Source organism: Danio rerio, chromosome 8 (genome assembly GCF_052040795.2).
Source record: "Danio rerio strain M-AB ecotype USA chromosome 8, GRCz13ab, whole genome shotgun sequence".
In the NCBI taxonomy this organism is placed as follows: domain Eukaryota; kingdom Metazoa; phylum Chordata; class Actinopteri; order Cypriniformes; family Danionidae; genus Danio; species Danio rerio.
The window spans coordinates 37,403,569-37,416,423 of NC_141028.1; the positions used below are offsets into that span (position 1 = coordinate 37,403,569).

The window sequence follows — 12,855 nt, forward strand, 5'->3', positions numbered from 1 at the left end:
TTTAAATGAACGTGTGTAAACGCACGCTTTGATCAAACCTTTTATTCCCCTTGATGATATTGTGCTTTTTTTTCCCCTCAATGCCCTCCAAAGTTTCAATGTTTGGCCGTGTCTGCCATATCTGTTTTGTTTAAAAAAAAAAAAGGAAAAAAAAGGAATGCATCGGTTCCTGCATGTAGAATTCAGAAATCTCATGGCATTGAAAGAAAACTGGCAGCAGTTGAGTGCCGAGGTCAAAGGTCAGATGAGCAGGCATCACACCTGATAAACACCTGGGGCAACTGTACAGTAAAAAAAAAAAAAACAACAAGATTAAGAAATATTGCTTTAATTTGAGAGAGACAAAAAAAACTCTTCCGTGTTAAAATTTGATGTTCCTCCAGCGTTCTTACGTCAGTCTTTAATGTCAGGTGATCCTTCAAATGTCAGTGTAAATTGTTGAGTGTACCATTAGTGCTCAGTCGTGTTTTTCATAGTTACCAGTGCCGATGGAGTTTTTTTTTTTAGAGCATCATATTCTGCTGGAAAAGTTTCATTTTAATGGTAATATGCCATGAGCGGAGGTGTATGAGTAACTTCACAAGTTGACCATAGTCTAGAGCGATGACATGCTCATCTACTCCCAGAACCTGGCAGAACGAAATGTTGCAGCTCGTCCGGTCTTCAATGATGAGCCCAAAAGAGGCCACTTCACAGAGCCGGCCCAAGGCTTAAGAGAACTGAGAGGCAGGACAAGATGGCGGGCTGGACTTGGTTAACTTTAGATTTTACACAAATCTCATTGTTTTGTTTTTCACCTAAAATAGTAATTAAAACATCCAAGATGTGTTTTGCCTCATCAAAATGTGGAATTTGATCAGCAAACTACTCATTCTAAGACAACTATGCCTTGGGCTAAATGTTACAAACCCCTGATGTTAGTCTAGGGTGTGGGGTTTGACATTTATTTAATTAAAATATATTTGTATAAACAGTGAATGAGTGGAAAGACAACCAAAGTAATGCCAAAAAATGTGTGCTTTTATTTACAATCCCAAAGTGAACAACAACAACGAATTAATCAAAAATAAAGAAAAAGTAAGTAAAGCAAAAATATACTATTTACAATATGTACAACACTGAAACAAATAAAGACGGGAAAACAAGAGAGCTGGCAGAAGGGACGCGGGCGGCGCTAAAGAAATGAAAAGAACAAAACCCAAACTAAATCTAACTTCCCAGAAGCATCTAGCTAACTAACTATGTGAAAAACAGTATAATTAACACACGAAGATCTTCCGAGCCCTAACTATCTACTCTATCTATCTATTCAAAAAGTACAAGGAGTGGCGCTCGCCCCTAACCTAGTGTACTAGACAGCAGAGCAGTCCTGAGTGTTGCGAAATGTATGTCACGTGACCTTCTTACCTGTCCGCTTCGTCCAAGCCTCGTAAACAACGATAAACTAAGAACAATGTACGAATAACGGACGGATAACGTGCACACAAAAACAAGCAACAACAAAACACAGTTAGACGGGGTAATTTCTAAACGCACGCAGTAAATACAAATAAGCGACAAACAGCAAAAGAGAAAAATGCAAGCAAGAAAACAAGAAAACAAGAAAGAGCGAGTGGTCTGGCGCGCGCTTTTAACACGGGAGGTCTTTGCTTATTGGATGTGACGTAAGAGTGACGTAACCGGAGAGGAATGACTGACAGCTGAATGGACCAATGAACAGAACCTGAGAATACATGAGAGCAGATACGGGAGAACAGAGCGAGAGAGAGAGAGAGAGGGAAAAAAACACAGAGAAAACAGAGCACAAAAAACACAAATACATAACACTCCCACCCATGAGAACAAACATATAATATTGTTTGTTAAAAAAAAAATTGTGAAATAGTAAAAAAACTCGCAAAACAAACCATGCGGTTTAATTACGACCAACTACACACACCTGGAAAGAGCATCGGCCACTATATTGTCGGTGCCTTTCTTGTGACGGATTTCCAGGTTGTAATTCTGTACAATCAAAGCCCAGCGCATGAGGCGCTGATTTTGATTGTACATACGGGAGAGAAAAACTAACGGATTGTGATCGGTGTAAACAATGATTGGAAACGAACTGGAACCAAGGTAAACTTCAAAGTATTGTAATGCCAATAGTAATGCAAGTGCTTCTTTTTCGATAGTGGAGTAATTAATTTGGTGTTTGTTGAATTTTCTGGAAAAATAACAAACAGGGTGCTCGATGCCATCACGGTCCTCCTGAATAAGTACCGCGCCAGCACCTAAAGCACTCGCGTCTACTTCCAGTTTAAAAGGAGTGGTGAAATCTGGGGCCGCGAGGACAGGAGCGCAGCAGAGCAAAGCTTTTATGCTCTCAAAAGCATGCTGACACTCAGCTGACCAAACAAATTGCTGAGAAGGACTAAGTAAATTCGTTAGGGGTGAAACCACACTGGAAAAGTTTCGGCAGAAACTCCGATAGTACCCCGACATACCCAAAAACCGGCGCAACTCTCGCCTGGTTTTAGGTACGGGAAATTCGGCTATGGCGGAGACTTTCGCAGCGACTGGCCGAACTTGACCTTGACCAACTTCCTTACCAAGGTATGTGACGGTCGCCCTAGCAAATTCACATTTTGCCAAATTTAATGTTAATGTGGCGTTGGACAGTTTTTCAAAAACAGTGTGCAGCAAAGAAATGTGTTCAGACCATTCAGATGCATAAACCACTAAGTCATCCAAATATGCGTTACAATTTGGAACGCCGACTAAAACCGTATTAATTAATCTTTGAAATGTGGCAGGTGCGTTTCGCAATCCGAAGGCCATAACTGAATATTGCATGAAGTGATCTGGTGTAACGAAGGCTGAGATAGCAGAAGCTTGCGGAGTTAATTTAATTTGCCAGTAGCCCTTTAACAAATCAAGTTTAGTGACAAAACTAGCTGAACCAAGGTTGTCAATACAATCTTCCATACGGGGTAAAGGGTAGCAATCTGGGACAGTGACAGCATTAACCTTACGGTAATCTGTGCAGAATCTAAATGTTCCGTCTGGTTTGGGTACCAGAACGCACGGTGAACTCCATGGACTGCAACTAGGAACTGCAAGACCATTTTCCATCAAATATTCAACCTCCTTCCTCATAATAGCACGCTTGTGTGCGTTCACACGGTAAGGATGTTGCTTTATTGGGGAAGAATTTTGAATATTGATGTCATGTTTAATTACGGATGTTTGCGTTGGAGTGTCACTGAAAAGATTGGGGAATTTCTGAATTAAATTAATGATATCTTTCCTTTGTGAATCTGATAAATACGTAAGATGTGAATTCAGATTTTTCAGCATCTCTGAATTAGTTAAACGAGCGCACTGCTGAGGAGCATTGCGTAACACCAGGCCATCATCAACTTCAGAATGCGTAACATCGCTCACAACTGCAACAGCAGGAAGAACAGGTGTGGTGATCTGAGTTTTCTCTTTAACATGGTACGTTTTTAACATGTTAACATGACATACGCGCGATTTGCGTTTTCTTTTAGGTGTTTCAATTACGTAATCTGTCTCGCTTAACTTTTTCTGCACCTCATAGGGTCCAGAAAAGCGGGCAGAGAGAGCAGAACCAGGCATTGGCAACAGTACGAGCACCTGATCGCCGGGCTGAAAGGAGCGCGCGACTGCTCGGGTGTCATACTGACGCTTCATGACATTTTGCGCAGCTTTAAGTGATTCTTTTGCCAATTTACAAGCATCATGTAAACGTTCTCTGAAACGGCTGACATAACTAAGAACATTCATTTTTGGACTTTCCTTAATTTCCAAAATGTTCTCCTTCAGAAGTTTAAGAGGAGTTCGCAAATCGTGACCGAATACAAGCTGAGCGGGGCTAAACCCGAGAGACTCTTGAATAGTTTCTCTCACCGCTAATAGTACCAATGGAACGCCCTCATCCCAGTCTTTGCAGGTATCCGCACAGTATTTCTTTAACATAGACTTGAGCGTCTGGTGAAATCGCTCGAGAGCACCTTGACTTTGTGGGTGATAAGCACTTGATACTCGGTGGGTGATAGACAGTGATTTTAGAACTTGCGAAAACATTTTTGACATAAAATTTGATCCTTGGTCAGTTTGTATGATTTTTGGTAAGCCGAATGTGGAGAAAAATTTAATCAATGATTTGATTATAAGAGGAGCTGTAATTCTGCGGAGCGGTATTGCCTCGGGAAATCGAGTAGCAGTACACATTATTGTAAGTAAAAACTGATTACCTGTTTTGGTTTTAGGTAATGGACCCACACAATCAATAATTACATGTTCAAATGGCTCTCCTATGACTGGGATGGGAAAAAGAGGAGCAGGTGGAATTACCTGGTTTGGCTTCCCCATGCATTGGCACGTATGGCAGGTGCGACAAAACTGCACGACGTCCTTCTTTAAACAAGGCCAAAAGAAATGTTTAAGTATCCGATTGTATGTTTTCGTGATACCTAAATGACCTGACATCACATGATCGTGTGCGAGACATAATACATGTTGGCGGTAAGCGGAGGGAACGACAATTTGATAGACATTATTCCAATCAGCATCAGTCTCAATATTAGAGCACCACTTGCGCATCAACAAGCCATTTTCGACGAAATACGCAATTTGCTTTTTATCAATCTGATCTGAATCAACAACGGAGTCGAAGCACTTTACCAAAGAATCATCATCTTTCTGCGCAGCAATAATCTGCTGACGAGTAACGGGCAAACTCAGAGCATCACCATCAAAATTAAAATATTCTGATTTTTCCTGTTGTTTCTGTGTAGCTGTTTTGTCAGTAGGAGAAACTACATTCTTAGAAAATACTGGCGCAATAAAAGAGTCTGATAAATCAACTGAATCATCTTTCCGTGACATGGCGCGCGTCATTACGCATGCTGGGAAAGTATCTGGGTGATTTACTGATAATTCGTCTGGACAATAGGTAAGATTTGGGTGATCAGTAACTTCTAAAATAGGCATTACTTTACCACCTGCCAAATCATTACCTAGAATAAATGAAACTCCTTTAACAGGAAGAGAAGGACGAATGCCGACTGACACAAACCCAGTGAATAAATCGCACTGTAAATGAACGCGATATAGTGGCACATTTACAAAACCCATCTCAATGCCTTGGACTAAAATATTAGATCCACAAGATGAGTGTTCAGGCAGAGATAATGCATTTTCTACCATAAACGAGTGAGAAGCGCCTGTATCACGCAGCAATACAACCTCACACTGATCTTCGGGGTTGCCAGATAATGAAATTAGACCCCTGAGCAAGAATGGTGTATAGCTCGGATCAGTGCTCTCATCATTGCTGTTGGTTGTAATAGATTTTGCAAAACCAACACTTTTAGATGGCTGTTGCGGATTTTTTCGCTTCAGCGTGGAACATTCAGATAATTTGTGCCCTTTCTTATGGCAGTAGTAACACTCTATTGCCTCTTTAGGTCGGGAAGTAGCAGTCAGAATTCTTGGAAAATTCCCAGACTGAACAGTGGGATTTTTATCCGATCGGACTGGATAGAACACATTTTTGTGCGTAAGCACAAACTCATCTGCCAACACAGCTGCCTGTGACAACGACATAACTTTTTGTTCGTTAAGGTATACCACTACACGTTCAGGCAATCTATCTTTAAATTCTTCAAGCAAAATTAATTCTCTTAACGAATTAAAGTCAGTTGCCTTATTTGCATTACACCATTTATCAAAAAGAACACCTTTTTCTCGCGCGTACTCAACAAAAGTCTGGCTAGAAAGCTTTTTGTGATTTCTAAATTTCTGTCTGTATGCTTCAGGTACGAGTTCATAAGCACGGAGGATTGCTGATTTAGCAGTATCATAATTAAGGCTGTCCTCTAAGGACAGTGTAGCAAAAACCTCCTGTGCCTTTCCAACCAATTTGCACTGGAGAAGAAGGGACCATGAATCTTTAGGCCAGCGAAAAGAAGCCGCTATGCGCTCGAAAGCGCTAAAATATGTATCGACTTCGGATTCCCTAAATATTGGTACGAGAGATACATATTTGCTTATATCGAAGGTGGTTGAGGTTGGATCGCCCGCCGGAGCAACAGAGGTCTCAGCACGGGTGGACTGCGCAGCCACTTTAGGAGGAGTTTTTAAAGCCTCCAACTCCAGCTGACGCAGCTTCACCTCTTTTTCGGCCGTAACTTCAAGCCTGCGGATTTCGAGTCTCAGTTCCATCTCAGCCTGACGCGCTTGTGCCCTTTCCTGTGCCTCAAACTGTAAACGGGCCAGGCGGACTTTTAAACGTCCATCCTCTTTAGACCCAGAATAAACGGGGGAAAACGGATCGAAAGGTGACAGTGTTGGCTTGCCTTCAGTGAGCGCAGCCGCAGCACCGCTTTCATTTCGCCCTTCATCCGGCTCATCTGCACTTGAGCTTTGCGCGCCAGCACCAAGAAACTCGGTTTCTTCCTCTTCCACAACAGGCATTATGAGAACCTTTAATTCAACCAACCTTTCGTATAAGGCACTCTTAATATTTTTCTTAAGAGCTTGTTTTATCACTGAAATTTTGAAATGGTCCGCTATCTGTAATAATTCATCTTTTCTACAGCGGTCGAATTGTTCTACGGTTGGATTATTAATAAATGTCTGTAAATCAAACAATGCCATCCTGTTTATTTACTTATACCAGAAACAATACAGAGAGAAATGTGTGTGTGTGTGTGCGCGTTTACCTGAGCAGCGCGTTCCGCGGGTCGGGCCTACAGTGGGCCTTTGTAAATTAGCAGGTTGCTTTCACACTCAAACTATAAATACAAACAATTTTAATTGTTTAAAAATGGGTTAAATGATCCCGGACGAGCCCCCAAAAATGTTACAAACCCCTGATGTTAGTCTAGGGTGTGGGGTTTGACATTTATTTAATTAAAATATATTTGTATAAACAGTGAATGAGTGGAAAGACAACCAAAGTAATGCCAAAAAATGTGTGCTTTTATTTACAATCCCAAAGTGAACAACAACAACGAATTAATCAAAAATAAAGAAAAAGTAAGTAAAGCAAAAATATACTATTTACAATATGTACAACACTGAAACAAATAAAGACGGGAAAACAAGAGAGCTGGCAGAAGGGACGCGGGCGGCGCTAAAGAAATGAAAAGAACAAAACCCAAACTAAATCTAACTTCCCAGAAGCATCTAGCTAACTAACTATGTGAAAAACAGTATAATTAACACACGAAGATCTTCCGAGCCCTAACTATCTACTCTATCTATCTATTCAAAAAGTACAAGGAGTGGCGCTCGCCCCTAACCTAGTGTACTAGACAGCAGAGCAGTCCTGAGTGTTGCGAAATGTATGTCACGTGACCTTCTTACCTGTCCGCTTCGTCCAAGCCTCGTAAACAACGATAAACTAAGAACAATGTACGAATAACGGACGGATAACGTGCACACAAAAACAAGCAACAACAAAACACAGTTAGACGGGGTAATTTCTAAACGCACGCAGTAAATACAAATAAGCGACAAACAGCAAAAGAGAAAAATGCAAGCAAGAAAACAAGAAAACAAGAAAGAGCGAGTGGTCTGGCGCGCGCTTTTAACACGGGAGGTCTTTGCTTATTGGATGTGACGTAAGAGTGACGTAACCGGAGAGGAATGACTGACAGCTGAATGGACCAATGAACAGAACCTGAGAATACATGAGAGCAGATACGGGAGAACAGAGCGAGAGAGAGAGAGAGAGGGAAAGAAACACAGAGAAAACAGAGCACAAAAAACACAAATACATAACATAAATGACTTGGCTTCAAGTACGATGCCACACGATTCAGAAATGAAGGTACAGACTGCACAAACAGATAAACGACATGATGCATCTCATTTCACCACAACTAAAGGCAGCGACAAAAAAAAAGTCAAGCTCTCACGATGATGACATTTCTCATGCAACCCTTTAGCAAGCCTACATAGTATTTATGCCTAAAAGTCACTGCATGGGTAAATAAGAAACAAGCAACACACACACACACATATATATATATATATATATCCATGGGCCACTGTAAAGTAATATGGTTCTGTCATAACGTTTTGAATGAAAATCTGCATTTGGATAAGACACCTTTAGTATAGTTTTGATTTTAAGGCATAATAAAGATCAAATGCAAGTACGAGTGGATTTACATTGAAAATTTCAAACGCATCAAGAAAACCATGTGCTAAGGAAATTTCAAACCATTTGGAACGCACAGAGACGAGCTTTTGTGCAAAAATGAACTTAAAGGTGCCTTTAAAAAAGTGTCAAAGTACTTTTGAAAACAAAAAAGCAAACCCCCAATAGGTGGCAGCAAGAGGCCGCTTTATTTGAGTAAAGCATTGAACGATTCATTCAGCCAAAGAAGCCAATAGGATGAACGGACAGTTGAATCAATCCCTGAATCATCGACTCACCCGAGTCTTCTTGGCGAAGGCCTGAATCGTTCGTGCAGGGAAACGTCGCTGTGTATTATTCAGAGATGGCCAACTGTTCTGCTGTTTATTTTATTATACTTATCGCAATGATTTTACTACTACTATCAATAAAATTAATATTAATAATGATAATATTGCCGGAAGTTGTACAGCGCATGCGTCACGTGTTCATCATCAGCATCCATGACAACCGTCCTGTGGGTGTTGTTTGAATCTCGCTGTGTCGATTGGCATCTGATCTCTGCGTCCTCCGTGACAATTTTTCCAGATTATCGATATTATTGATCGTTGGATACGTCGATTGATCGCCTGCTGTTCCCATCACTCAGGTTTGACCCTTTTTATTACGCTGTGCTTTGTGTTTGTGTTCAGTATGTCTTGTGTTCACTACAGGTTCCAGAGTCGACTCACCTACGACTCGCTCCAGTTTGAAGGCCTCAACATCAGCGCGGGGGAGCTGAAGCGGCAGATCATGAGGAGCAAGAGGCTGAAGTTCTGCCAGCTGAAGATCAGCAACGCCCAGACTGATGAAGGTGAGTTGAGGAAAAGACACTTCAACTGTTCTACGCTAACATTAGATGCGTTACATCAGACACTTCTGGAAGCTGTAAGGTGGTGCTGATGCTGACATGTAGGGATGTTTTGGCTGTTTTAAAAGGCTAATGGCTCACAAAGTATACCGTGCTCCATAATTATGTGCTGATTCTGATTTTATTTTGCTGTCAGAATACACAGATGATGCTCTCATCCCTAAAAACACGTCGGTCATCATCAGACGGATCCCTGCGGCGGGACTGAAGTCCTCAAACAGAAGATTTGTTGGGTAAGTGCTGTGAAATGAGCACACGCGTCCTCTGTTAGATGTTATATGAAGACTCCTGGTCTGTCCCTGGTGTTTTAGTCACACAAGCTCCTTTGTTTTGCAGACATCAAGCTGGACGCTGGCGTGAACCTTCACCTAGAGCTGATCCTTCACTCCTCTCACTGGAGCAGTTGTTGAAAGTATTGAACAAATGAATAGCACAATAGCAAAACGCAATGTAAAGCACACAATATACGCACACGCACTCAGCTTCTTAGGGAGATTTGAGATTGTTTGAAGGGTTGAGGGTGAAAAAGATTCAAATGTGCAAATGCCTGTGAAACAGACTGAGAATCTGGCTGAGGCAAAGGCGTCAGAGGAGGACAAGCTGAAAGCGGTGATGTACCAGTCCAGCCTGTGCTACTACTCCAGCAGGTGAGCGTTCAGACACTGACAGGTTTGCTTTGTGAGAGATGTCTGAGCTGATTCTCATGGTTCTGATGTTCACTAGTGAGGCCATGAGGCTGCTTGGGATCCCGGGACACCACATTAGGCACTGCCCCACTAATGTGGTAACTGGGTTTTCCAAGCTCACGGTTGCTGTGAACTTGAGCTCTTGTCCTCATCAGTCAGATTGTTTGCTCAGAGTTTGACTGTCACTCCTCAATTCACAGGGCAGCCGCTCCGCGCCGCACAAGCGCATCCGGAAGAGCACAGGGATTCCCCGCAGCTTCCTGTTGGAGGTGGACGACCCAGACCGAAAGGGAGTCATGATAGACGGCAGCGGCCGATACGTCATTCCCATCATAGACGCGTGAGTAAACTGTACTTGGCATAGCCGCATGTTCTAGTGTTTGTCCAAATCTCACATGATGTCTGCTTGTGTGTGTTTGCGCTCGATCTGTTCAGTGAGGCCTATGCTGCTGAGAAGAGAAAGAGGCCGTCCTTCTCCTGCCAGACCGAGCCTTTGCCCTCCTCGTCCTCAGCAGGTGCGGCATCTTCGGTCCGGGACGCCGGAGGGAAACGGTCCCGCTCCCCATCTTCACCAGAGACGCGCGGCGACCAGAAGAGACCACGTCGCTGAGAGACCTTCATCCAAGAGACCTGGAGCCGACGTGTAAATATTGTACATAGTTTATTAATAAAAGATAATAAAGATTATAGCCGCATGAACTGTGTGGACTGGTTAACCTTCACTCCAGCAGTGCAACACACACATACACACACACACACACACACACACACGAATGAATTCATAAACACAATATCATGAAGTTTTGCTTTAATTTAGGAAAAGAGAAACTCTTCTGGGCTAAAATCTGATGGGTTTTTTTCAGCGTTCTTACTTCAGTCTTTAATGTCAGGTGATCCTTCAAATGTCAGTGTAAAGTGTTGAGTACACTATTAGTGCTCAGTCGTGTTTTTCATAGTTACCAGTGCCGATGGAGTTTTTTGAAGCGTCATATTCTGCTGGAAACGTTTCATTTGAATGGTAATGTCCCATAAGCGGAGGTCTTGTGAGTAACTTCACAAGTCGGTCAAAGTCTACACCGGTGACAAGCTCATCTACTCCCAGAACCTGCTACTCTCTACCTACACGCTGTCAGCTGATGTTTCAAAACCTCAACACTCGCATACAGAACAGCCTCAGCGTCTGCACCACTTATCGGCACTAGCTGCAAGTCTACACCCCCTCTGTCCAGAAGTGAGCACAGCCTCTTGGTACCATCCCAGCAAGCATTTTTTTGGGGTGTTTAAAGGTGCCAACTGACCATCAAAAGTAAAAATGACTCATTTTATCTCATCCCAACAGGGAAACCACCAACAATAAAGAATGAGTTACTATCTGGTGTCATGGCTTTGCAATTAAAACAAGTTTAGTTATAATGGAGGTCATTGGGGGCAAAAACAGCCACTTGAACAATATGAACAATACATAAGGGTTAAAAGTCTAATAGACGGCTTGGTTAAAACCAGGCTAAATCTAGGCTGTCAGTGAGTGTGCACCCCTAACCCCGCCTCTCACAGTGACCTCACTAGCTCCGCTGAGTGCTTTGTGTCTCAGATTGCATGCAAGTCTGCAGCCAGATACTGCTGGAAGCTAGTCATCAAATACACAGGAACGAATGACTACACGTGTCAATCTGTCTATTAAACTATCTAATCTGTCTAGTCAGTCTTTTATTATCTTTTATATGCAAAAATATTCATTCATAAAAACATATGTATATATGAACACTGGGTCAAATAGGGTCCGTGCATTTTAAATCTAATAACAAAAATAACCCAATGTTGGTTTTGTCCATATTTAAATGAACGTGTGTAAACGCACGCTTTGATCAAACCTTTTATTCCCCTTGATGATATTGTGCTTTTTTTTCCCCTCAATGCCCTCCAAAGTTTCAATGTTTGGCCGTGTCTGCCATATCTGTTTTGTTTAAAAAAAAAAAAGGAAAAAAAAGGAATGCATCGGTTCCTGCATGTAGAATTCAGAAATCTCATGGCATTGAAAGAAAACTGGCAGCAGTTGAGTGCCGAGGTCAAAGGTCAGATGAGCAGGCATCACACCTGATAAACACCTGGGGCAACTGTACAGTAAAAAAAAACAAAAAACAACAAGATTAAGAAATATTGCTTTAATTTGAGAGAGACAAAAAAAAACTCTTCCGTGTTAAAATTTGATGTTCCTCCAGCGTTCTTACGTCAGTCTTTAATGTCAGGTGATCCTTCAAATGTCAGTGTAAATTGTTGAGTGTACCATTAGTGCTCAGTCGTGTTTTTCATAGTTACCAGTGCCGATGGAGTTTTTTTTTTTAGAGCGTCATATTCTGCTGGAAAAGTTTCATTTTAATGGTAATATGCCATGAGCGGAGGTGTATGAGTAACTTCACAAGTTGACCATAGTCTAGAGCGATGACATGCTCATCTACTCCCAGAACCTGGCAGAACGAAATGTTGCAGCTCGTCCGGTCTTCAATGATGAGCCCAAAAGAGGCCACTTCACAGAGCCGGCCCAAGGCTTAAGAGAACTGAGAGGCAGGACAAGATGGCGGGCTGGACTTGGTTAACTTTAGATTTTACACAAATCTCATTGTTTTGTTTTTCACCTAAAATAGTAATTAAAACATCCAAGATGTGTTTTGCCTCATCAAAATGTGGAATTTGATCAGCAAACTACTCATTCTAAGACAACTATGCCTTGGGCTAAATGACTTGGCTTCAAGTACGATGCCACACGATTCAGAAATGAAGGTACAGACTGCACAAACAGATAAACGACATGATGCATCTCATTTCACCACAACTAAAGGCAGCGACAAAAAAAAAGTCAAGCTCTCACGATGATGACATTTCTCATGCAACCCTTTAGCAAGCCTACATAGTATTTATGCCTAAAAGTCACTGCATGGGTAAATAAGAAACAAGCAACACACACACACACATATATATATATATATATATATATATATATATATATATATATATATATATATATATATATATATATATCCATGGGCCACTGTAAAGTAATATGGTTCTGTCATAACGTTTTGAATGAAAATCTGCATTTGGATAAG

The 12,855-nt window shown here is 41.7% G+C and overlaps 1 protein-coding gene and 1 long non-coding RNA gene across 2 annotated transcripts in view; one reads left to right on the forward strand and one right to left on the reverse strand.

The window, feature by feature from the left end:
- LOC141375869 (uncharacterized) overlaps window positions 1-12,855 on the reverse strand; it is a 178,411-nt gene that overhangs the window by 41,579 nt on the left and 123,977 nt on the right. The window lies entirely within an intron of this gene.
- Window positions 8,675-11,873, forward strand: LOC147842739 (E3 ubiquitin-protein ligase RBBP6-like). Its single transcript, XM_087265064.1, has 6 exons — window positions 8,675-9,008; window positions 9,202-9,298; window positions 9,402-9,477; window positions 9,624-9,712; window positions 9,952-10,091; window positions 10,187-11,873. The coding sequence occupies exons 1-5, from the start codon at window positions 8,849-8,851 to the stop codon at window positions 10,049-10,051; spliced, it is 522 nt and encodes a 173-aa protein (XP_087121190.1). The 5' UTR covers window positions 8,675-8,848; the 3' UTR covers window positions 10,052-10,091; window positions 10,187-11,873.

Coding starts and splice junctions, on each gene's coding strand:
- LOC147842739 (XM_087265064.1), top strand. CDS start 8,849: ATGTCTTGTGTTCACTACAGGTTCCAGAGTCGACTCACCTACGACTCG. Junction 9,009..9,201: donor CAACGCCCAGACTGATGAAG/GTGAGTTGAGGA, acceptor TTTTGCTGTCAG/AATACACAGATGATGCTCTC. Junction 9,478..9,623: donor CACTGGAGCAGTTGTTGAAA/GTATTGAACAAA, acceptor CCTGTGAAACAG/ACTGAGAATCTGGCTGAGGC.